The sequence below is a fragment of the Vicia villosa genome, linkage group LG6 (genome assembly GCF_029867415.1).
Source record: "Vicia villosa cultivar HV-30 ecotype Madison, WI linkage group LG6, Vvil1.0, whole genome shotgun sequence".
NCBI lineage: Eukaryota > Viridiplantae > Streptophyta > Magnoliopsida > Fabales > Fabaceae > Vicia > Vicia villosa.
The window spans coordinates 156,313,980-156,337,105 of NC_081185.1; the positions used below are offsets into that span (position 1 = coordinate 156,313,980).

The 23,126-nt window shown below is 33.9% G+C and overlaps 1 protein-coding gene across 1 annotated transcript; it reads left to right on the top strand.

Moving 5' to 3' along the window:
• Nucleotides 1-17,096: 17,096 nt before the first annotated feature.
• Nucleotides 17,097-19,831, top strand: LOC131612902 (uncharacterized protein At5g41620-like). Its single transcript, XM_058884649.1, has 3 exons — nucleotides 17,097-17,440; nucleotides 17,960-18,142; nucleotides 18,276-19,831. Exons 1-3 carry the CDS (start codon nucleotides 17,195-17,197, stop codon nucleotides 19,497-19,499), a joined length of 1,653 nt encoding a protein of 550 aa, XP_058740632.1. The 5' UTR covers nucleotides 17,097-17,194; the 3' UTR covers nucleotides 19,500-19,831.
• Nucleotides 19,832-23,126: the final 3,295 nt, after the last annotated feature.

The window sequence follows — 23,126 nt, forward strand, 5'->3', positions numbered from 1 at the left end:
AAGTTGGTTTAAATTATTCCTTTAGGAAGAAGTTGGATATCCAATACCTAAGGGAATGGTCCAGTTAGTAGAAAGGGATAGACAAGTCGAACACTAGAAGGTTGAAAAGTGTAGATCAAATCGACACTCGTAAAAGGAAAAGATTGGCTACATAGAAATAAATGATAGTAATCAAGAACTCGATGTAGTTTTTAAGTGTGTTGAAGAAGATGAGGTTAATTTGACGCAATTAAAGCCAGGACCTCCATATGTTTGTAAAGTTTTAAAGTCTTCAAACGGAAAAAATCATGTTGAACCAAGTAGAAATGAATTTTTATTTTTACAAAAACTTAAACTTTTGATGTAACTAAATGTGATGAAATTTTGATCTTCTAGATATCGATAGTCAAATCATATGCCTAAGAGCCTAAATATGACACCATTGAGAGAGGTATAATTACTCTTCCTTTGATGGTGTGAACCCTCAACATTGGGAACCCATTCCTTGATATCACATGTTATCTTTTTGGTTTTGCTCTCCTCGCCCCTTATGTAACATTCTACCATGGTGACCACTTTCGCCAACGAAAGTGTTGGCTTCTAGGAGAGAGACTCATTAAAGGGTCCCTCATTAAGACTATTTTGAAACTCCCCCACAAATATTTCTTAGTTTGGTGGGACGACCCTGATGTTGGCTTTGTTAAATCGAGTGAGGTAGTCTTGAGGAAAAAGAGACGATAAGTACCGTAAAATTATATACAAAAATAACTACAATTTGACACTTATCAACCACCCATTATCGTTAAAAATTGGTGTTTGGCATTAGCTCATTCCTATTACTTTTTTTAATACAACGCTTTATAAATTCATTCCCTTGCGCCAAACACTATTAGGCTTCGTGCGCATATAAACGGTGGATAGTCCAAATTAATAGACTCGTGATACTATGTTAACAAATTTTATCTGACTTAACTTATCCTTACAAAACCAACTTATAAAATGAAAGATGTTATTCTATATAAACTTTTTGTAGACTTTGTTTTTGACAAGATGAAACTTGTTTTATCCCAATAATAATCATCAGCTAAACTTGCTTTTGCTCTTCAATTAACTTCTTAATGTGGAAGTGATACCTAAAACTTTTTTTAAGGCAATCATGTCTCCTTGAAAGAAAATAACCAAAGAATGAATCCAAGGCATTACATGTGAATGTGACGAGAGGGAAGATGGACCACAAGTCTACTTGGATTGTTGGTGCCATCCCATAATTCAATAAGCCGCATGCTTAATTATTTTTTGACTAATTGCATGCTTAATTTTAACCCCCTTTTAATCTTCCTTTAGTCAGGTATTTAGTACTAATAATTACATATATTCTTGAACAAACTCAATGCCCCTATGATCTTAGGTTACCCTAGCATGAAAGAAATGAAAAATCACAAATTCAAATCTTGACCTCTAAACTTTAGGCTTTTTTATTTATTTTACCTTCTTTTTTCTATTCTTTCCACCCAAAAGTACGACTGGCATATGTTACTTTTTTCTTATTTCATTGTTTTTCAAAGCCAATATGATGAAGGTTGAACACTTCATCCAATAGTTGCGTTTTGTTGTTGGATAGTATATGTGATATTTTCGTTAAGAATATATGACTCTCTCAAATATTTTACTAATATTGTCATATTAAATCATTTCACATATGTTAAAAAAATTATAAATGAAAAATATTTTTTGTTAAATTATCACTATTAACTATCATAAATAAAAAATAAAAAATAAAAAATTGGAAAAAAACATCATAAAATTACTAAAGAGCATCTAATTGAATGTTTTATTAATATTTTGAAATAACTAATACTCTTTTACAAATATGAAAATTATTATTGAATTAGGTATTTCACATTATTTATGCAGAAAGTTACTGAATTAATTAGAAAATTTAAAGTTACTGAATTAATTAGAAAATTTTAAAAATTTTTTCTTTGTCGGTTAGAACAGTTAGAGTTTGTTATGACAATTAGTTTATTGTTTATTCAGTCTTAAAATGGCTCGTGTATTAAACTTTGAGTTAGAAGGTATAAGGATGTAGTATTGATTCGTCAATAATTAGGGCCGATTCCGACTAGAGGTCCAAGACAAATAAAAAAATGGATGCTTAATAAAAAAAGACATTTACTCACTTTAAAAATGAAAAAAAAATTTAGAGACAAAATTAAAAATACGAAGTCTTAGTTGTTTCTAACAACAATTTTTTTTTAATGCAGATAGAGTTTCTATATAAAATTTGATAATAAATGAGTTAATTATATAATAAATTTTTAAATATTTAATTACTGTTGAGAATATAACAAGTGTGAGTGTAGATAATAGTTCCACATTGTAAATGCATGTGGTGACTTGAGCATATATAAGTGGGAGAACCCACTCACCTATCACCTTGTGTTGCTCAAGTGAAATGTATGGTATCAGAGCCTCTTTCGAGAAAGAGACAAATATTTTTTATTTTTTTTAAATCGTAATTTATCAAATGAATTTATATAAATTAGTGCTACAGGTAGTATGATTATTAAATTATAATTTTTGATTTATAAGAATTGGTAATTTATATAATACAAAACTGCTCTATATTATTATGTTATAGTTGGCCATAGAAGACTATTACTGGAGTATGCTTATATCTTATAGTTGACAACACTGCTCCCATAGTCATGTCTGTGCCGCTGGAGTATATGTATCAATTTGGAGTAAGGATCTACTCCATTTACTAAAAAGAATTGGATGGTCTATTACTATAGTTTTGTGTGTATAAAGTTAAATAAATAATAAATATATGTCACATATCTTAGAAATACGTGTAATATACACACAAAATTAAAGTAATGGAAAAGAAATACTAGTTTAAGAAATGGAGTGGATCTCTACTCATCAATTTGTAAACAAAATTCGCTAAAGCTCATATATTTTACTATTACAATATTATAATTTGTTACCTATACATTTTGAGGCTCCCATTTTCTTGAGGTCCTGGACTGTGGGTCTGTTTGCCAATTGTGACACTGACTAATCCTTAATCCAAAGAAGGTTTTTCTACAAGTAGACGTGGTGTCTAAGAATTAGGATATGGGTAAGGCCCCTAATATGGTTGAAGATGGCCATGAGATCCCTAACTCCGAAGGGAATGGTGAGACAAGTGGCTAAAACTATCTCAGGATGAATGCTTGCAACTTTTTCCATAGAGTTTTTCTTTCAATTTAGGATTCTACAGATGTGGAAGTTTCATCCGGATTGTCCAAACATTATTAAATCTAGCTGGGATGTCCCAGTCTTTGGTTATCTTATGTTTGTCCTTAGTAGAAAGTTGCAAATGCTGAAGTACAAACTTAGGGAGTGGAACAAGGAAACCTTTGGTAATAAGCAGAACACTATAAGATTAGCTCAGGAGAAGCTCAATGAAATCTAAAATGATTTCATTTTTAATGTCAATAATAACCTCCTAGTTGATTAATAAAGACAAACTCAATGATCTTTAGATGACGCCATTAAGGTTTAAGAGGTCTTTTGGAGGGATAAGGCTAATGTCTGTGGCATGCAATAGTCTAAATCATCAAACATTCTTATGGATAAAAAAAATTGCACGAGCTCTGAAACTTACCTCACATTTTATAAAAGGAACTCGTGATCATCTGACATTTTAAGTTTAATAATACCAACATTATGAACCTTGCAAGCCTTGTTGTCACCGAGATGAACTACTCCACATTCCTCCTAATTTAAAGTATCAAAGTATTATTTCTTTAGACTGCGATAAAAGCATTCTGAGTCTCTAACCCTGCTTATTTTCAATTTTCAAACTCGATACCAATTATGCACCAAAAATATTATAACCATCCTCATATGAGATAAATGCGGTATAAACAAAATTTTAATTGTCCTCCTAGCTGGATAGAACAATCTTTCACTTTTTAAATAAAACATTCTTTAATAATTTATTTTTTTTTAATTTTGACTTGTCAAATATAGGGATGGCAACGGGTAGGGTCGGGTGCAGGTTTCACACTACCTAAACCCGCATCCGAAATCGACACCCAAATCCGAACCCAAAGGTTATTCGGGTGGCACAATAACACCCATGCCCACACCCATTGGATTCAGATTTTTTCACTCAAACCCAAACCCACAATAAAATACATAAAATATATTTTTCCTACAATATATATATATATATATATATATATATATATATATATATATATATATATATATATATATATATATATATATATATATATATATAAGCGGATGTGATTTCGGGTTTCAGGTACGGGTTTCACACTATCCAAACTCGCACCCAAAATATCGGGTGACATCCAAATCAGAACCTAAATTCAGTCAACTCGAATTTTCACCCATTAACTCGGATTCGGATGCGGGTGGACCCCGCGAATTTAGGTCTGCTTGCCATCCCTAGTCAAATCTATTAGATTTGGTCATCCTATCATCCTATGCTATTTTCTCCTATATAACTAGTGGGATACCCGTGCATCCGCACGGGTACTGGTGTTGTGCGCGCATTTGTTTTTCACAACGAAATAAAAAATATATTTAACTGTAAAAAAATGTCGTGTTTAATTCCAATGAAAATTAGGTGGAAAAGCATTTTTTATATATTAAATTACAATTACGTAAAATAAAAAGTATTTGCCATAACATGATTGCAACTTCTTTTCTTTACAGGTTATAAAGGTTCAAAATAATCTTTCCTTAACATATTAAAGGATAGTCTTTTACGGCATCTCTTTTTAAAATGTAATTTTTAAAAGAAAAATATAAATTTGAAAAAAATCCTAAGTTGATGAACTCTTTAAAAAATTCTATAGTTAATAAAAGGGTTAATACCATTTTACCCCCCTGCCAAAGTAGCGAGTTTCGGTTTTCCCCCTTATTAAAAAAAAATTTAGCCTTTGCCCCTTAACAAAAAAAGATTTCACAACGCTTAACCTTATGGAGGAAGATTCCTTGGCATTTGTCTATGTGGACAGAATCTTGGTGATGTGGCTTGACATGCTGGACCCTGATGCTTGACACGCTGCTAGGATGCTTGTATAAGCTTGTAAAAATACAAGAAAAGGAAATTGTCATGGCCAGGAATTAAACCATTCACCTAAGGGTGAATAAGTGACCTTCTTACCACTGAGCTACACATCCTTGCTTGTTCAATAAGTGGAACGATATCAATATGTAGCATATTTTCTACTTTTTTTTTCAATAATAGTATATATTAATATTTATAATGTGTTACTTTATTTATTTATTTATCATTAATGTTTATAATGTATTTATTTATTTACTTTATATATTTATTTTTATTATTATTTATTTATTTATTTATTTATTTATGTATTATTAATATTATTTATTATTTTATTTATTTACTTTATTTGTTTATTATTAATATGTTTAATATTTATATATTATTTAATTTATATTTTTATTTATTTATTATTAATGTTTATATATTATTTTATTTATTTACTTTATTTATTTATTATTAATATTATTTATTTAAAATACGTAATTAAATACGTAATTATATATATGTTTATTTATTTATTTATTCTTAACTTTTATATATATGTTTATTTATTTGTTTACTTTATTTATTTATTATTAATATGTTTATTAATATTTATATATTATTTAATTTATATTTTTATTTATTTATTTATTATTAATGTTTATATATTATTTTATTTATTTACTTTATTTATTTATTATTAATATTATTTATTTAAAATACGTAATTAAATACGTAATTATATATATGTTTATCTATTTATTTATTATTAACGTTTATATATATGTTTATTTATTTATTTACTTTATTTATTTATTATTAATATGTTTATTAATATTTATATATTATTTAATTTATATTTTTATTTATTTATTTATTATTAATGTTTATATATTATTTTATTTATTTACTTTATTTATTTATTATTAATATTATTTATTTAAAATACGTAATTAAATACGTAATTAAAATTAAATAATGTAAATAAAAATAAAATAAATAAAATAAATTAAATAATGTAAATTAAAATAAAATAAATAAATAAATTAAATTAAATAGTGTAAATAATGTATTTTGAAATAAATAAATAAAATAATAATGTAAATTAAAATAAATTAAATAAATAAATTAAATTAATTAGTGTAAAAAATGTATTTTAAAATAAATAAATAAATTGATAATGTAAATTAAAATAAAATAAATAAATTAAATTTCATAATTTAATAAATTTAATAAAATAATGTAAATAATGCATTTTAAAATAAATAAACAAATTATCAAAGTAAATTAAATAAATTAATTAATAAATAATGTAATAAATAATGTAATAGTAAAAGAAAAATAAATAAATAAACATATATAACATATAAACTAATATTCAATCATAAGCATCACACAGTATGTAATATATATTAAGCATCCTTTGTAATTTAAACATTCAAACATAATGGATGGAGTGGTTGCATGTGTGCTCATTAACCCGTGTGGAAGGGGTTTGAAACCTGGTTTTGGCAATTTATTTTTCAAGTTTTTCTAAGCCAGCCAAGCCAGCGTGTCACTCATGCCATCTCATCTAGGAGATTCTGTCCACATAGACAAATGCCAAGGAATCTTCCTCCATAAGGTTAAGCGTTGTGGAATCTTTTTTTGTTAAGGGGCAAAAGCTAAATTTTTTTTTAATAAGAGGGAAAACCGAAACTCGCTACTTTGGCAGGGGGGTAAAATGGTATTAACCCTTAATAAAATAGTAATAACAATAAAAATATTATATTGATAATTAAAAATATTACACAAATATTTAGAATTAATATGCAGCTTCAAAAAACAATTACCTATATAATCTTGTTTAAAAAAAAAGAGATACTAAAAAAAGTTGTATGAATAGTTTTGTTGTCTTGCTCAAAGTACTTCACAGAAGATAAAATGTCAACACCAAATTTACAAAAGAAATACTCTTTGGACACAATCCCATAGAAATGAATAACATAAAAGTGTCTTTTACGACAGTTAGCAAGTATAAGAAAATAATAGTATTCTAAGAAGAGCTTGTATGTTCGGACATGACTATAGGGTACAATGCTGAAATTGATTCTTAATTATAGGTTTTAGGGAAAAGTAGAAAATGAAATATATTAGATTACATAAGAGGCATGGTATTGCAGACACTTAAAGTTACTGCCATTTGGATCTGAATTCACTTATCAACCATTTCACCATAAACAATTAACCATTTCTTTTTACACACAATGATTAAAGGATAATCTTTGAAAAAAGATTCTTGTTGTGAAAAACGATACCAATAACAAAGTATAATAGGGAATTAGGGAAGAGAATAAGAACACAAGAATTGGTTATAACTGCTATTCTTTCACTTTCTCTTAAAACAAGATTACAAGTTTACAAGAATAACAAATAACCTCTCTCACCCTAAATTAGGATTTGCAGCTTAGCAATGATGAGAGACTAGTATGCTATTTATAATAAAACCTAACATACTAACTAATGGGCTTTTTCATCAAGGCCCATTACACAAGCCAACTTAATAAACAAGCTAACTTAACAAATTAGGGTTTAAACACTAAAACCTAATTTAACATGCTAACAACCCTAGCATCTTCGACATCTGCATGCTAGACCCATCTTCGACTACAGCATGCACACTTCGACACCAGCATGTGAACAATCCTTAGACTTCATGCTTAACTCTGTCGAACTGTCGAACCAAGAAGCTACCCTTCGATAATACTAGAGTTTGATCCAATATCTCACAAATCTCCACCTTGGACCTAACTCTACAACGTCAAGGAACAAACTAGCTTTCTTCATGCAGCTTTATCAACTGCATACAGTGGAAAAACTTGCAACTCGGCAATGTCTTGGTGATCATATCAGCAACATTGTCTTCAGTCGAAACCTTCAGCACTTGGACTTCTCCACGCTCGATTACTCCTCTGACGAAATGCAGCCTCACATCAATGTGCTTAGTTCGCTCATGATAGGCTGAATTCTTCGACAGGTGTATTGCACTTTGACTATCACATTTAACAGTGATACCTCGACCTTGAAGTTTTAGCTCCTTCGCAAAACCTTCAAGCCACAATGCTTCTTTCACAGCTTCAGTTAGAGCAATATATTCCGCTTCAGTGGTTGATAGAGCAACAACCTTCTGAAGTGTTGCTTTCCAACTAATTGCAGTGCCAAACATAGTGAAAACATATCCAGAAATAGATTTTCTGGAATCCATACAACCTGCATAATCAGAGTCGACATATCCTTCTATTACTGCTTTACTATCTTCACCCAAGGCTCCACCATAAATTAGGACTCTATTCAGAGACCCATTTATGTACCTTAAAATCCACTTCAATGCTTGCCAGTGAGCCTTTCCAGGATTCGCCATGTACCTGCTTACAAGACTTACTGCGTATGCTATGTCGGGTCTAGTACAGACCATAGCATACATCAAAGAACCAACTATATTAGCATATGGGATGCTATTCATATAGGCTCTTTCGACATCAGTACTGGGACACTGATCAATACTCAGCTTGAATTGAGGGTTTGTTGGAGTCACAACTGGCTTCGAATTCGACATACCAAACTTTTCAAGAATCTTCTGTAGATATGCCTCTTGAGATAGGCATAACTTCGACTTCTTTCTATCTCTTCGAATGTCAATTCCAAGAATCCTTGAAGCAGCTCCCAGATCCTTCATATCGAACTCCTTATTGAGTTCAGCCTTCACCCTCATCACATCTTCGACACTGTTGCTTGCTATGAGAATATCATCCACATAAAGTAACAAAATAACAAATGAATTACCAGGTCGAAATCTGAAGTAAACGCAGTGGTCGAACTGACTTCTAATGAAACTTATGCGTGCCATGAACTTGTCGAATCTCCTATTCCACTGTCGAGGAGATTGTTTCAGCCCATACAAAGATCTCTTTAACTCGCACACATAATCTTCCTTCCCCTTTTCGACATACCCTTCAGGTTGCCTCATCAGGATCGTTTCATCTAAATCACCATACAAGAACGCAGTCTTCACATCCATTTGTTCCAGTTCAAGATCGAACTGTGCCACCATGGCAAGCAACATTCGAATGGACCTATGCTTCACAACAGGAGAAAACACATCATTGAAGTCGACACCTTCTTTCTGAGTGAAACCCCTTGCAACTAACCTTGCCTTGTATCTTTTCGACGTCACTCCTTCAATTCCTTCCTTAACTTTGAAAATCCATTTACAGCTGACTAACCTTGCCCCAACAGGTTTCTTGATCAGTTCCCAAGTATGATTATCATGAAGAGATTTCATCTCATCATCCATGGCCTTCAGCCATTCAGTCTTGTTTCGACTCCTCATAACTTCCTTATAGTCTCTAGGTTCTTCGTCTAGAACCTCACTTGCAGAGATTAAGGCATAAGCTATAAGATCTGCATATCCAAGTCTCTGAGGTGGCTTGATGACTCTTCTCGACCTATCTCTCGACAATAGGTAGTCATCGTCAGTTTCCTCAACTTCAGCATCTTCTGCTTCTTCTTCGACTTCATCTGGGATATGCAATTCAGCATCAACATGCTCCACCTCAACAGGAATCTCTACCTGTTCCAGCTCTTCATCAGATGTTTCTGTACTTCGACCAACATCATCAGTTTTCTTAAAAGCCATTTCAGCTTCATTGAAAACTACATCTCGACTGGTGATACACCTCCTGTGACCTGGTTCTAGGCACCATAGCCTATAAGCTTTGACTCCTTCAGGGTATCCCATGAACATGCATTTCAGAGCTCTAGGTTCGACCTTGTCTTGCCTAATGTGAGCATAGGCTACGCAGCCAAATACTCTCAGTTTGTCGAGATCTGGTGGATGTCCCGACCAAACTTCTTCAGGTGTCTTCATATCTAACGCTGTCGAAGGACATCTGTTTATCAGATATGTTGCTGTCGAAACAGCCTCAGCCCAGAACACCTTTGTTAACCCCGCACTAGTCAACATGCATCTGACTCTCTCCAAAATAGTTCGATTAAACCTTTCAGCCAAACCATTTTGCTGTGGAGTACCTGCAGTAGTTCTATGCCTTGCAATACCAGAGGCAGCACAAAAACTGTCGAATGCCTCATTGCAAAATTCAAGGCCATTGTCGGTTCTCAACCTCTTGACCTTTCTGCCAGTCTGATTTTCAACCAGAGTCTTCCAACTTTTGAAATTCTCAAAAGTTTCATCCTTAGTCTTCTGGATGAATACCCATAATTTTCTGGAATAATCATCTACTATGGATAGAAAATACCTTGCTCCTGAATGTGATGGACACCTTGCAGGCCCCCAAAGATCAGCATGGATGTAATCAATGGATCCATGTGTTCTTTGTTTGCCTTTGTTGAACTTCACTCTGCAAGATTTTCCAAGTACACAGGGTTCACAAAACTTCAGCTTTTCGACTTTGTCTCCACCAAGCAGATTTTGTTTCCCTAATTCGACCAGACCCCTTTCACTGACATGGCCCAATCTCATGTGCCAGATTTCTGTCTTCGACAACGGTTTCGTGGATGCAACATTTGTCGAACCACTTACAACTTCAGCCTCAAAGGTATAAAAGCCTTGTTTCTTCACGCCTCTCAAGACTTCCTTCGAACCCTTCATGACTCTTAGGATACTTTTCTCTCCTTGGAAAACATATCCTTTCTTGTCGAATTCACCAAGAGAAAGCAGATTTCTCTTCAAATCAGGAACATACCTGACTTCAGTCAACAACCTTATTGACTCATCATGGAGCTTGAATCTAACAGATCCAATACCTGCAATCTTGCAAGCCTTGTTGTTTCCCAGCAATACTGATCCACCATCTTGATCACATAATTCCTCGAACAAGTCTTTGTTTGGAGTCATGTGCCAAGTGCACCCTGAATCCATAATCCACTCTCTTCTCTAGTCACTGCTTGAAACTACAAGAACATCAGATGATTCAAAATCATCTTGAACAATGGCTGCATTGCCATTATCCTTACCTCCATGATCTTTCAGGCGTTCAGGGCACACCTTTCTTGTGTGACCCTCCTTCTTACAATGATAGCATCGAATGCCAGATGCTTCACCACTGTAAGACTTCGACTGGCTTTTGCCCTTCTTGTCGAACTTACCATTCTTTCGTAAGAGTTTTCCTTTAACGGCCAAACCTTCGCCAACAGTCGAAGGTTTATGCTCCTTTCGTTCATTCAAGTCCTTAGAGTACAAGGCTGATTGAACTTCTTCAAACGTCAGGGACTCCCTTCCATACAAGAGAGTTTCTTTGAAGTGAGCATGTGATCGAGGCAAAGAACACAATAGTAACAGCGCTTGATCTTCATCATCGATCTTCACATCAATATTTTCAAGATCAAGAATCAGCTTGTTGAACATATCCAACTGCTCAGCCAATACTTTGTCTTCAATCATCTTGAATGAATACAAAGCTTGCTTCAAGTAGAGTCGATTTACCAGCGATTTGGTCATATACAAACTTTCAAGTTTCACCCATAACCCTGATGCCGTCGTCTCCTTTGATACCTGCCGGAGAACCTTATCACCAAGGCTCAACAAAATTGCGCCGTGTGCTTTCTCGATCATATTTGTCTTCTCCGCTGCCGTCAATTCTGCATTCATGGCTGCCTCTCCCTTCAACGCTTCCAAACAACCCTGCTGAACCAGTAGGGCTTTCATCTTCAAGCGCCACAGACCGAAATCATTCACTCCGGTGAACTTTTCAATCTCATACTTTGTTGAAGGCATCTTCTCCACGCTCACCGCACCAATTTGTTGTGAAAAACGATACCAATAACAAAGTATAATAGGGAATTAGGGAAGAGAATAAGAACACAAGAATTGGTTATAACTGCTATTCTTTCACTTTCTCTTAAAACAAGATTACAAGTTTACAAGAATAACAAATAACCTCTCTCACCCTAAATTAGGATTTGCAGCTTAGCAATGATGAGAGACTAGTATGCTATTTATAATAAAACCTAACATACTAACTAATGGGCTTTTTCATCAAGGCCCATTACACAAGCCAACTTAATAAACAAGCTAACTTAACAAATTAGGGTTTAAACACTAAAACCTAATTTAACATGCTAACAACCCTAGCATCTTCGACATCTGCATGCTAGACCCATCTTCGACTACAGCATGCACACTTCGACACCAGCATGTGAACAATCCTTAGACTTCATGCTTAACTCTGTCGAACTGTCGAACCAAGAAGCTACCCTTCGACAATACTAGAGTTCGATCCAATATCTCACAATTCTTAACAGTGAAACAAAGTTTCAACATAATATAGTGAAACATTATAAAGGTTCAAAACAACCTTGTAGAATTGATTAATGGACATTAATTTGTTCTAAAGTACATAATATTAACATGTGCACTTTCCACAAATTCCTGACAGTGTTATTCTTCACCAATTCTTCACCAATTTTGACATAGAATAATGCAGCCTATTCAATTTGGATGAAAATAATGCCAGCCTGTAATTAATTTACAAACATTAAGACTACATGATATACAAACACCAACATAAATAATGCATTACTCCATTACTTACAATTCATTCATCTTAGTGTCATACTGCTTAGCTTTAAATTGAGAACTTTCCCCTGCTAAACCTGCCATAATGCAGATCACAGAACACATTTAGTTAAAATACAAAATTCAACAAATATATACAAAAAAGAACATACCACAAATAGTTGCTTGACGTGATCGAAATTCACGTGTAGACTTGATTCTTGAGATGACATATCTATTGCAAGGTTTTGGCTTGATTTAGGAAGCTGAAAACAAATTCAAACGTATAATAAGAAGCTGCAAAGTTAAGGAAAATATGCACAATACAAACTCTGAACAACCGATGACGAAGAAACCGAAGAATAATGACTATTTTTCCTTGAAGAGTAATGACTATTTTATAAATGTAATGTAGCAGATTATAACCAATTGGTAACAATTTCAAGAATTTGATTAAAGAATTCCACACAATTAATCATAGACGTTAAAGAATCACACACAAATATTTTTACTTTATATCTTATTGGATGGGTACAAAATCTTTAATTTTAGTTGACTTAGATTCTTCAGGATTCATCATTGTAAGTTCTGGTCCTCTCTCTTACATCTGCTAGCTCAAGCTGTAACTGCAGAATAATAAGCAAATGGTTCTCCATCTCAGCAAGCTATCACCACCAATATCAAATATAAATTCAAGAAGTATCAATATTTTAAGCAAATAACCAAAATTAACACCTTAAAGAGCCAAATCATGCCTTAAAGCATACAACAATTAGATGCCAGATGTGTTCTTGAAAACCTATAACTCAAACAAAGTTATTTTGAATTGTAAATGTTACTTTAGAGTTTTTTTTATGAGTCCATATTTTTACATGATTGTTTTCTTCTAATAAATGTTACTTTAGAGATTGACTACATCGTTACATGATTTTTTTTTTCTTCAAACAAAGACACTACGTGAGAAATATAAAACCGTGTTCTCTGCTTCACCATTTGTAATGCAACATGTTGCTCTTTACCTCAAGGATCCAGCTTCAGTAAGTCCAATAATATGTAACATGAACCATATAATTGCCTCACCTGCTTCTGATCCGTGTCATATACGTTTTTAATTTGTACTCCTCTCACACAAATGTCAGAATTACGTATTTAACATCGTTTGACATATTATCAGTGCATATTGAACGACAATGGTCAATTGATTTAGTTAACAAAATAAGTAAAAAATAACTAACTTATCTTTTTGTGGAATCAACGACACGGTGTTTGGCATCGTTTCAGTGAGACGATTTGGGACATCATTCCGGAGACTTTGTCGAGAGCCTCAAGTCGGTCAATCTCTAGTAGTGCTCGGATAAATGCATTAACCGCTCAAGTATTGCTGCTATGATGCATTTGTTACTGCTCCGAGTGTGGAACTCAGACTGTTACTCTTAACGTCCGCGGCGGCATTATAATGCTTCTGTCATGTTGGCATGGAAATGCTCACGCAGCTAACACCTCTTTTCGTGCCGGTGTCAATGATGTGTTTGACTTTGTAGCAGACACTTAGGTTGTAGCTTCTTGGCTGTCATGAGATGAATTCCCACAAACTGCATCGATATATGCCCGAGTTTCATTGGATTTCAGCTGTAATTCTGTATACACATTGAAATACAAGAAGCTAGCCAGATAGAAAAGTAAGCACCTTATTTGCAATTATTATAGCCTAAGCAATACAAAACAACATGACTGACATATAAAAACTCAGTTTAGCAGCGCTGATATAAAACAGAACTGATTACATGAATTGGTGTTTACCTCAAAGAAACCGAATCGATGCAAAAAAGACACTGAGTTTAGGTCTGAAATAGGAAATCATGAAACCAACACCGAGTTCAGCCAATGCAGCTACACGATGATGATTCTATTGGTTGAAGCACGATACTAAGTCACTTAAAAGCAACGCTGCCGCAAACATAACTTCTGAACTGTAATAAAAATCAGAAATCAATTGAACATAAGGAAAGAAAGTTTAAAATAAAGCTACAAATAAAATTGTTAAGAAATATAAATCTTTGTAAAGAAAAACCTACAAGATGCACTGCTCTGTTGACTTCACTTCCAGACTGTTGTCGGAAGTTGCGATTTAAGCTTGTAGAACTTTTCAATTTGGTGACAATCTCTAATAAAATCCTTGGGAGTCAGATCTTGGTCTTTTTATTGGCACAAACCTCGATCTTGATTGTGATCTTGATTGAGCCTTCCAGGGTGATGGTGAAGGGGACTTTGAAATCCTGATATACCATTATGCCCAAAGAGAAAATAATTTCACAGTGAGTTGAATCCAAAACAAATGTATGTGCAAGTGTAACTTCATAAGCATTGAATGTCATGCTCAGAGAGAACAATTTCCATGAAGCAGCACAATCTACTTCAAGCAAATTGTATGGCTGTAGAAAAAGAGCAGTAGTTATACAATTTGTGTAATTATGTACAAACTCATCAAAGTACGTCCACGCGCCTCCCCAAACAAACTCATCAAAGTAGCCGGTAGAATTGTAGAATATCGAAGCCTCAGAACTACCTGCACTCAAAAATATTTCAGTTTAACAACACTCAAAAAGAGCATGAGCAAGCCAACTACTATGACCACTTTCCTATAAATCAATGCCTGTAAAACATAATGAATGACATATAAAAATATTGCTAAAATACCAATGAAACTATTCAAGACATACAAAATGATAAAATAATAAAATACTCAGTCGTTTTATCGAATACCTTATATGCACCTTACCACATTCTCAACAATGAGTTCCCGCATATCTCTGCAATGCAAATAAAGTCATTAGAAAAATATAATAGCAACCATAAAATGGAAAAATAAAAACCTTCAAAGGTTAATGACAAAACTAATAATGCTCATAATAAGATTAAAAGACCAATCAATTGAGGTTTGACATTAAAGTATTTTCTACCTTCTGTCAATCCAAAACCAGTGCCACTTCCAAAGTAAGAATAATGCTCATATCATTGAAGCTATTTTCAATCTTCCGGTACCCATTTATATGATAGAAATGAATGAATATAAAAGAAGACACACACATTGAAAGAACTCTCAATTTTGAAATCAACTGATATCAAATAACTTAACAGCGGCTGCACTATTCATGCACGTGTCTCCTTAAGATAGAAATATTTACCTTCATTTACATTCAGATCTCCAGAAATAGTTGTTCTAATAGAACAAAGTGCCCTCTCTGCTGCCCCTATTGCCATTTCCCGAACTTTACCATTTCCACGAACCCCGCATCAGCTCCATAACAACATTGTTGTGGACTTTCATCGAATATGTGAGATGCATTATCTATCAAAAGAAACAAAAGGATAAAGGGGGCAACATTCAAGTTTTATTTCGATTAAAACAAATAGACAAAGAAGGAAGAAAAACAAAAGAAAGTAGAGAAGACAGAAGAGGGAGAAAATCAACCTGTATCGGAAACCACCGTGTCCCACTCAGTCCAACCGCGACACCACCGCAAACTAAATCGCATGCTGGTTCCCTTTTCCGACCAAGAAAGCTCGCCATCTTCAGTCACGCTTCCCTATCATCACCGTATAGTCACCATGAATCAATACACAAAACCATAACGCCATCGTCAGTTTACACTTCAGATCCACCATTTCAGATGCAAACTCACGGTTTCGACAGAAATCTTGTTAGGTTAAGAGAGGAAGAGATGAAATGCATATAGTTTAGGTTGAGAGCAAGAGATAAAATGCAGAGAGTTTAGGTTTCAGATCTATTTTAGTTACATAGAAGAGAGAGAAAAAATAGTATAGAGGCAGAGAGAAGTGAAAGAGATGAAATGACGTGAGAGAGAGAGAGAGTCGAAAGATTTCGTTTGTTTTCAAAATTGAATTTTGAATTGCAACTTGGCAAAAGGTAAAAGAGGAAAAGTAATAGCAACTAAACCGTATGACATCATCAATCAGTTCAAACATAGCAAGCAAAAGCATAAAACAACAACCATTTAATTAGAATAGAACAATATGACATCATTGGTTAGAAAAAGTAAATTTTAGACACTTTTTACCCCCAAAACAATTAGGTGTAATTTTTTGAACAAAGGGCAATTGAGTCTTTTCCAGGTACACTTGTTTTCTTATTTTATAGATTTTAAAATTATAATTATTTTTAAATAGTAGTAAAATTTCTATTAAAATTTGTGCTTTTAATTTATTGAGAATTTTCACTTTACTCAGAATGAATTCTTTATTTTGAATCCTTAAATAGCACTCAAATTCTTTAAGCATTCACAAATAAGATATTTTCAAGTGATGATTAGACAAGACAAGACAAAAAGGACAACAATATTAAGGTGTTTATGATATGGCCCAACAGAAGTGGAGCCCACACAGATGATTCTATTGACGTGGCTGTATGAAAAAAAAGCTGACTTTGTAATAACTTACACTCAAGTTTACTTCTTCATTCAGCTTTCTTCTTCTTTACAATTAAACACTTTAATGTTCTTCAATAATCTCACTCAGTGTTAAAAAAACAACAAGAAACCTTTAATACATACTTTTTAAAAAAATTGAAAATGGAAAGAAGAGAAGAATGTTTGAAGAAAATGGAAGAAGGATTAATGGTGGAAAAGATGAAACTTGTTGCATGCAAGAAGAGAGGAGTAATAGGAAGAAGATCTTCAACCCCATCACCTACTTGGAGACTTCAGTTTCCTTCTTCTCAACATAATGTTCAACAAGAGTTCCTCAACTCTCCAACCTCAAAAACTCTCTCTGCAAGAAACCTATGTGCAAAACTCTGGGAATTTCACTCTCACCAGGTAAGCACTTTTGTTCTGACTTGTATCTCTTCAATTTTGTTGTATTAGTATAATCAAAATTTGTTACATTTAGTTCCATCCCATGGCAATGAGCTTTTTTGGTGAAATTATTCGTGTATTAAATTTCTTCCTGTTTTTGGTATACTGTTTTCTTATGTGCCTATAATAGGAAATTTCAGTTTCAGCTTTAAAAGTTGGTCACTTTAGTTTTGCTTCTATATATCAATTATGAGAATGATGTAGATTTGTATGCATAAAATTATAATTTCGCAGTTTCACTCTACCAATTGTTATCAATTAGCATCATGCACTTTGTTAATAAGTTTCACATCGAATGAGATATGGCCTAAAAAATGTTTACGAGTTAGGATAATCTTCCCCCTTATAAGCCAGTTAGGCCGGTTTTGTAAAGTTGAGTTAGACTCAACCACAATTCTATACCGTTAGCATCGGATGAATATGTTTGATGAATTGTTTTAATTTTTTCGGTCGTTGATTGCTACTTTTTTCCTTAAATAGGCAGCATCTGCTAGGGACTCGAGAAAACGTGTTCAAGCATCTGTTGTTCAGTGCCGTAGATCAGTTGACAGAAATGGTTCTGCTGCGCAGTCTGCGTCCCCTACTAGTTTCCGTAGATCAGTTGACAGAAATGGTTCTGCTGCGCAGTCTGCGTCCCCTACTAGTTTCCGTAGCTCGTTGGAAGTAAGTAAATACATAGATAGATTTCATTTGTATCTCAGAATGTTCTATGATTCTGTGCTGTTTTTAATGAATATCTATACTTTTACTGGTTTATTTAGTGTAGTAAGATGATTGTGTTATTTGCTTAAAACAGGTTACACCAGAAAATGATGTAAATCCTAGAAGTTTAGGACAGTCAAGTTGCAAGTCGAAATCTTCAAGAGATTTAGTTAAGGTTCTCGATCGTATGTGGTATCTTGAAGCACAGCAGGCATCAAATATAGCAACGGTGAAAACGCTGATAAACGAACTAGATTTTTCTCAAGCACAAGAAAAAGAGTTAGTACATGAAAAGAAAATGAATAGGCAGATAATGGAGAGCTTAATGAAGCAAATAACAGAAGACAAACGAGTTAACAAAATCATAGAGTGTGATAAGATCAAAGCCGTAATTCAATCTGTCAAGAAAGAGATTGAAGACGAAAGGAGGTTAAGAAAGAGTTCAGAAAGCCGATATCAGAGCCTTGCCAGGGAGCTTTCGGAAGTGAAGTCTTTGTTCTGTTGTAGTTTGAGAGATCTCGAAAGAGAGAGAAAAACAAGTATCCTTTTGGAAAATTTGTGTGACGATTTCGCTAAAGGAGTAAAAGATTATGAACATGAAGTACGTTCTATAACGCACAATGCGAATAAAAATCACATCAAAGACGATAATAGCCTCGACAGGCTAATTCTTCATATTTCAGAAGCTTGGCTTGATGAGCGCGCACAAATGAAACTACTTCATGACAGTCGCGGTGGTAATGATCTCTCACAGACACATTCAATTGTCGATAAATTACACGTTGATATTGAAACATTTCTTCGAGCAAAGCAATCTATCGACTCGAGTAAATATAGTAACTCCTCCACTAAGAAGGTCAAGGAAATTTACCCTTGCCTACATTCATTGGATTCCTTTAAACTAAAGGAAACAATAACTTCACCTCATAATTTTTCTAAGAAAGCTTCCGTTGGTACCGACATTTTTGAAGAGAAAATGAATGCTGAAAAAGGACTTGCCAAACTCAAAAACATGCCATGTGAGACAACACAAGGTCTACCTGAAAGTGATAAATGCAGGACAAAGAGAATTTATTTAAGTCAGAGCCTAGTTGGAAACAGTTCCATTTCATCAGATGGTGATAAGGTGTATCCAGAGAGTATTTGCAGGGAAGATTCATGTGTTCATTCAGCAGTTAATGTTAAGGGAAGTCCTGCAAAACAGTGGAAAACAACATTGGCTAGGGAAGTAAAAGACAATACATTTATGGCAAAATTGATTGAAGCAAGGTTAGAGGGACATAAGTCTCAGTCAAAGACTAGAAAAAACTCTTTTTGATCAAGTAAACAAGTTTTTGATGAGAGCATTGGAATATGAATAGTTGCATATTTCACTCCAATTGTAGAATTAACCTTTTTGTAGAAGAGAATCTTATTGTAATTTTACATGGTTACATGGATGAAGATCAGAGTTATGTTCATTATCTCTCAAGGGAAATTGATCAAAAATGAATTAGTAATTTTATACACATATATGGACATGTTCACTCCATATATTGTCTTATGTATGTTAACAAGGGAGCATCTGACATAGAATACGTGGATTCTTTTTCTCGATGGAGCTGGGAATTTGTCACGTGAATGCTCTTCCAACTGTCCAAGATCAATCGGACGGCCAACTGTATCTTACGCCTTGTCACCCGCACTAAGTTGCCAACCACTTGTATTATTTTAAGAGAAGGTCGTCAAATTCTTCATTCAAACTCTATTTTTCAGTTCACTTTTTTATTGACTTCAACGCAGAAGTGATAACTGTGTAGGTTAATCATCTCTTCACCACCGCAATGAATTGTGAATCTATTATTTTCAATCAACTCTATTTACGAAATGTTTTTGTTGGGCTTTTCCATCTTATTTGCAGTGACTCATTTGTTGTTACTCAACAAAGAGAATTATGTCTTTCATTCATTGTGTGAGAGAAACAACAAGAAAAACTAGAGAGAAAACACTATTCCCGCAACTCCATTTTAATTTTTAACACAGAGTAGTTTTACGAAATTGGAACTTGCACAAAATCCAACGGTCAGATCGTCCTAAAATTTTGACACAGTAGTCATGACTCATAGGAGCAACTTCTGAACTGTGGAGATTGAATTATGATCTTTATAAGTTAGTCTGTCGAGTCAATCTTTGAGGTCAGAATTTCTTGGTGTTTTTTGCGTTATTTTGTCTCTCTTTGTTCTTGTGGTATTCAAAGATTGATGGTACATGTAAGAGATTTTAAGTGGCCGTCCTTTGGGTTCCGTGGTGCTTTATTTCTAGTTAATAAAAGTTTTTCCAAACTAAAATTATGTTGTGTTGTTTGATGTATTTTTCTTTTGTTAATAGTTTCTAAGTTGCTTGTGATAGTTAGGTTATGAGTTTTGAGTTGATGAATTATTGTGATTTCCTTCCAACAATTTGCTTTATTATTTGAAATATATTTTACATTGTACCTTATATTTAGGGTAGATATATAGTTTTTTAATTAATAATTTCTAACAAAGTGATATTAGTTTTCTGTCAGTTTTATTCGATATGGTTTAACATTTTATTTTCTAAATTATTTTATTTTTCAATTATCATTCTAAAATAGAGTTTCTTAGTTAATAGTTTCTAAAATAGAGTTATTAATTATAAGTTGTAACTATAACAGATTTTATATCAATTATTTTCCAATAATTTATGATTGCTTTTATGAATTTTGTTTTTATTTTTAAAATTATGTTTACAAATATTACTTTTAGTATTATGTTCTAATGTACTTACTTGTTCACGAACCTCCATCACAAATATTTTTGTTTTTCTTTGTATTAGGATTAACTATTCTGCTCTAAAGATCCATTGAAAACTTTTATGCTATATTAAATAATAACATTCAATTCTAAATCAAACTAACTTAATAAAAAGAATCTGAACAAAATTAATTTCATTTCAAATTCAACTTTTTTTTTTTTGGTACAAAAGAGGGCCTTAGCCTGGAAAGAAAGAAAAACTACGGGAGAACACTCCTAGCAGAAAGTAAACCTATGCGATCCTCATCTATTAAGGATAGCAATAAATCTGGCGGGTGATCGAAGCGATCATAGTTCATACAGGTACATCCAAATTTTGCCAAAGTATCCGCACTTCTGTTCGATTCCCTGTATGTATGAGAAACAGCAACAAGCTCGTGTTCTTCAATGATGTGACAGATATCACGCAGCACTGCTTTACACTCCGAGCGGTTAGTATTCTTACTGTGAATGACATTAACAACCATTTGAGAATCAGTATTAATTTCCACCCTCATGAGGCCCAGATCTTTTGTCATTTTGAGCCCTTCTAGTACTCCCCAAAACTCAGCTAATAACACACTACATATACCCAAATTTTTACAAAATCCCTTCACCCAATCCTATTGTGGTCTCTAATTAAGCCTCTACACCCTGTGAAATTATTATCTTGCTTAGCTCCATCAGTATTTAACTTGATCATATCCGGAGTCGGTGGAGACCACCCAACACATCTACTTCCACTACTTATGCCAGAGATGTTATGAAGATTGCTACAAGCCATATTATACTCATACTTCCGCTGCATAATGACACTAATCGGCTCCATGGGTCGTATAAAATTTTCAAGATGAACCTCTTTATTCCTCCATTCCCACATGATATGGCATGCTATAGCCCATATACTACTCCAAGTCTTGTTCATTGCACCCTTATATCTAACATTGAGCTTCACCCAATGGTTAAGATCAGCAGAGAAGAAGTTTCCCATAATTTCACTAGGAACAATGTCGTGCCATATGAAAGAAATTTTGGGACAGTCCCTAACAGCATGCAACGTCGTCTCACATACGTCGCCACACAAACTACACGCAGCTCCCCCAAGGCCCTTCTTGCTTTTGCTGAAATTGGTTAAAATTCTGTCATGATATAGCAACCATATAAAGTTGCGACACCGCTCTGGAGCAGCCAATTTCCAAATTTCTTGCCAAGTATTGTCACCATTATTATCAAAGCCTGCAACTTCCTGGAAAACATCTTTGGTGGAGAAAGTTTCATTAGTAGTACCTGCAAAACAGAAAACATCGTTAAAATCTCCTTCCTTTGGCGGCACACACGAGCGGATTCTTGCTAGAATGTGAGTTGGCATCCATCCTTGCAGAATATTATAGTTCCACTCGCCACTTTCATCAACTAAGTCACAAACTCTAGCTTCCTTGAGGTCCTCCGGAATTTGAATACTATCATCTTGCAAACAAAAATCACTTCCTAACCAATTATCGTGCCACGCTCTAATACTCTTGCCATCCCCCACACACCACATTCCAATATGGTACAGCCGGCGTATAGAATCGATAATGTCCTTCCACAAGCTAGAATCATAATTCCTAGCTGTTGTAATGATACCATTATCCCGTGCCATGTATTTACCATATAAGAGCTTACACCAAAGCGCATCACTATTATTATGCATTTTCCATCCCAATTTCATCATACAGACCGAGTTCATCGTTTCCAAATTGCGCAAACCTATTCCTCCCAAGTATTTAGGAGTGGTTAAAGTTTCCCACTTAACCGCATGAATACGCCTGTGCTCTTCCGTGTCGCCCCAGATAAAATTCCGCTGCATCTTATGAATCTCCTCGATCGTTGCTTTTGGTATTCGAGTAGTCATCATTGGGTAGATAGGTACCCCTTCGAGAACACTCTTAGCCAACGTTATACGGCCTGCTAGTGCTAGCGTGTTCTGCTTCCAATTACTCAGTTTGTTTGCAATCTGATCCACAAGGTACAGGAAATCATTTTTGCCAAGCTTCCTGCCACTTAGAGGTACCCCCAGGTACTTCCCAAAACTCGTGCTCATTCGGAAGTTCGACAGTTGTGTCAACCTCCTCTTACTGCAATTGCTAACATTTTTCGAGAAAAGAATGCTA

What these genes read in the sequence shown, in the direction of transcription:
- LOC131612902 (XM_058884649.1), top strand. Translation starts at nt 17,195, where the DNA reads ATGGAAAGAAGAGAAGAATGTTTGAAGAAAATGGAAGAAGGATTAATG. An exon ending in GGGAATTTCACTCTCACCAG is followed by an intron (nt 17,441 to 17,959) that starts GTAAGCACTTTT and finishes TTCCTTAAATAG; the next exon opens with GCAGCATCTGCTAGGGACTC. An exon ending in GTTTCCGTAGCTCGTTGGAA is followed by an intron (nt 18,143 to 18,275) that starts GTAAGTAAATAC and finishes TGCTTAAAACAG; the next exon opens with GTTACACCAGAAAATGATGT.